Here is a 3,899-nt window from a genome sequence, read left to right on the forward strand (position 1 = left end):
CGAATTTCACTACCAAACCCGGGCATAGCCTTTAGTTTTCGAGATATTCCAGGTGGTAAATATAGTGCAGTACGCACACAACGAAGTGCTTGTATATTGTTGTGTCCGTCTTTTATTTAACCACTGCATTTGAAAAACAATTGTCAGCGCAAGCGACAAAAGACGCGCTACGCGAAAGAAATCGCGGATCGCGTAGGCATTCTCGCCATTTGAGCATTAGCTGGCATCGGTGATAGATCAGGATTCTGTGACAAGTGAAAGAAGAAAGAAAGAAGCTTGTGACGGAGAAATTTTTTACTATTTCAGGTAAGTCTGTATTTTATATTTTTGATAGATTTAAACATGCCTGGTAAAAGGAAATTACAGAAATATTATAGGCGTGCTAAAAAATCTTTATGTCAGGAAGCCTCTACCTCATTAGATATAAAATCTCCAAATGATTTAGTTGACTTAAATTCTTCTTTAGATAGTATTATCGAAAACGAAGTTTCTGTAGAAAATTTTCAGATTGATGAAATTACAGAACGGCAGGATTCCGCACATCCAGCTCACGAGTCGGTTGAAAGAAATAATATTGAAACTTTTCCTCTACTTTTATCAGAATGGGCTGTAAAGCACAATATTTCTCATGCCGCTATTAATGATTTACTTCCTATATTACATAGGCCTATACCAAATAACATACCAATAGATGCTAGAAATCTTTTAAAAACATGTAGAAAGAAAATAGTTACTAAAGCGATTGAAGCAGGGCATTATTATCATTTTGGCTTAAAGAATTCTATTCTAAACCTCGTTCGATTCGTAGACATTTCATTTATTAATAACAATATTATTGAAATTAATATCAATATTGACGGTCTTCCGTTATCGAAAAGTTCTACTAGTCAAGTGTTTCCAATTCTTTGCAGTCTCACAGGATATATAAATGTTGAAATGGTAGGTATCTACCATGGTTACGAAAAACCAAAAGATATCAATAATTTTTAATACGATTTTGTTGAGGAGGCTAAAGACCTTATTAATAATGGATTTTTAATTAATGAACAACACTTTCATCTTCATATAAAATCATTCATTTGTGATGCTCCCGCGAAATCTTCAATAAAATACGTGAAAGGACATACAGGATATCATTCGTGTACAAAGTGTTGTATCGAAGGAGATTTTATTGATAATAGGGTATGCTTTCCTGCTTTAAATAATATTCGTTTGAGGAATGATTTCGAGTTTAGATCAAAAATTGATGATGACCACCATATTGGTACATCTATTTTAGAAAATATTCCGGGTATAAATATGATCGATTCTTTTACTTTAGATTATATGCACTTAATTTGTTTGGGTGTCATGAAAAAGTTGCTTTTGAATTTATGGTGCTGCGGTAAACCTTCTACAAAAATCTCACATTTGCAATCCCTTAATATATCTAATTCTTTAGTTTCTTTAGCGAAGTATATTCCATTAGAATTTAATAGAAAACCGCGAACTTTAAAGGATCTTAAGCGATGGAAAGCAACAGAATTTAGGCAATTTTTACTCTATACTGGCCCAGTAGTTTTGCTACATAATTTAAGTAATAATAGATATTTGAATTTCCTTTCATTGCATGTTGCAACAACCATTTTATCCAATTCAAAATATTTTGATTTTATTGACTATGCATCTGAGCTATTACAATATTTTGTAAAAACTTTTAAATCTTTATACGGATCTCAGTATATATCTCACAATATACACAATCTTATACATATTGCAGAAGATGTTAGAAATCACGGGCCTCTTGACAATTTCAGTTCTTTTAAATATGAAAATTTCTTACAATCCATTTTAAAATCTATTCGGAAAAACGATAAAGTATTGGAACAAATAGTAAAACGACATTCGGAAAAATGCAATATTCCCTCGAAGAAAAAGATGTATGAAAATAAATTACCTATTTTTAAAAAAGAACATTTTGAGGGGCCCTTAATAACAAATATCAAAATTACGAAACAATTCAAACGTGTCGATTTTCAGCATTTCTGTTTAAAAACTACTGAGCCTAATAATTGCTGTTCTCTTAGTAGTAGTGATATAATTGTTGTAAAAAATATAGTATTATTGAATGAATCATATAAAATTATTGGTAGAAAGTTTTTACATCTGAAAGATTTTTATAAAACTCCTTGTAGATCGTCCTGCTTTGGAATTTTTTTAATTGAATCTCCTAATTTAGGTCCTTTGGAAATGTTCGATATTGCAGACATTGCTAATAAATATGTTAAATTGAAACTTGAAGAAAAAATTATTGTTTTTCCCATGCTACATTCTGATTGCTCTCCGTAAGTCCGTACATGTATATCTTTTTTTGAGGGTAGATATTTTAGAAACTACCTTCATGTTACAGAATTTTTAGCACGCTCAATAAGTATATCTGTCCCAGTCAACTGTAACTATTGCAGTTGTATTGTATGTAAAGCCAGCAAAATCGTGGTCTATTTTTTCTTACCGGATCACAAATTAATAAAATATTTTTATCTCGCTAATTTGCAATCCGATAAAAAAAATTTAACCACATCATAGGACGATAGGGCTATTGGCGAACTACCTATGTTATAAAAAAAAACAGTAACGCGCCAGGGTAATACCTCATATGGGTGGTGTGGAAATTTACCTATACTATTGATATTATAACATCAAAAGTTTACTCGTTATCAGTTTTCAAATGGTTCTGCCAATGATCGTCGTACAGGCTTAACGTAGGATTGAAATCGTTAGATATTACGGTTGCAGATAATTGCAGACAACATTTCTTTAAATAAGTTTTCTTATTACTCTTCAATTGTATTAATTTTGTTAACTATTTGCAGTATGAATTCGTGGAGCATCGTACAATTTGTGAAAGATGGCACGGTAGAGGCAGTACCATCAGCATGGTTGCTAAATGGTTACTGCTACTGGCCATCATTACCACCAAATCGTTTAGCAAATGCTATTAAAAAATGTGAAGAAATAAACACAGGTTGGGAGAAACACAAAGTTAAATGTTTTATAAATGGAACCTTTGGTAAGTTAAAAATGTTGTACTATGTATAATGAAACTAAAATAAATACTTATCATTAAAAATACTTTCAGATGATTACGCAAAAGCAAGATCAAAGGCCAAAGTGGCAGAAGAAACATCAGACTTGCAGTCAGAAGCTGAACCCCCAAAAAAGAGAAAAAGACAAAAAAACAAGCATGTATCAAGCAGCGACACCGATGACGATTCCAATTCGTTAATATCTCTGCCACTGCCTCCTACGTTGCAAATACATGAAACATTAGGTTTGTAAATGAATAGTTTTATGCTATGCAACATTGTACTATTTATAGCTACTTAATTTTTCTTCTTTTATAATTATCACATTCCTATAACAAAAATAATTATTGTTTTCAGATGTATGCACGAACAATAATGAAATTTACAACAGAGAAAATATTCCAACGAAATCTGTTGTAATTAATGGTAACTATATTAATAGATTTATATATAAACAAATAATACAAAAATATTTTTAAGCACCTGACACCTACCAAATCTAAATTTTCAGAAAACCAAGAGACGTCTCAACTGGACAATAACAGCAATACAGTACAAAAATATTTAAAAACCATAATAGAACAGCAGCACCTATTGCGCAGTATAATGACGGATGTTTTAAGTAGAGTAGAAGGATTAGAAAAAAGTTTGAAAAAGCATTCTGCGCCAGGACAAAAAAGACCATCAATTTTCAAACTAAATATATTATTTCCAATTAATTGTGAACAAGAATTGCAGAAGTTCGAAACACATCTGCAAGATGAGAACAATTTTAGAGACGCGGTAAAAAAACATAACGTTAACGATACGAATAGAATTCCAATTCAGTTGTAA

General features: G+C 31.4%; 1 protein-coding gene across 1 annotated transcript; it reads left to right on the forward strand.

Moving 5' to 3' along the window:
* The first annotated feature begins 2,246 nt into the window (after positions 1 to 2,246).
* LOC143208467 (uncharacterized) lies at positions 2,247 to 3,899 on the forward strand. The gene is made up of 4 exons (XM_076422940.1): positions 2,247 to 3,049; positions 3,119 to 3,310; positions 3,423 to 3,491; positions 3,577 to 3,899. The coding sequence occupies exons 1-4, from the start codon at positions 2,854 to 2,856 to the stop codon at positions 3,897 to 3,899; spliced, it is 780 nt and encodes a 259-aa protein (XP_076279055.1). The 5' UTR covers positions 2,247 to 2,853.

The sequence above is a fragment of the Lasioglossum baleicum genome, chromosome 4 (genome assembly GCF_051020765.1).
Source record: "Lasioglossum baleicum chromosome 4, iyLasBale1, whole genome shotgun sequence".
In the NCBI taxonomy this organism is placed as follows: Eukaryota; Metazoa; Arthropoda; class Insecta; order Hymenoptera; family Halictidae; genus Lasioglossum; species Lasioglossum baleicum.

Excerpts from the sequence above, each read along its gene's own strand:
- LOC143208467 (XM_076422940.1), top strand. The coding sequence starts at position 2,854 with ATGAATTCGTGGAGCATCGTACAATTTGTGAAAGATGGCACGGTAGAG. Across the intron at positions 3,050-3,118 it reads TTTTATAAATGGAACCTTTG|ATGATTACGCAAAAGCAAGA; the intron begins GTAAGTTAAAAA and ends AAATACTTTCAG. Across the intron at positions 3,492-3,576 it reads GAAATCTGTTGTAATTAATG|AAAACCAAGAGACGTCTCAA; the intron begins GTAACTATATTA and ends CTAAATTTTCAG.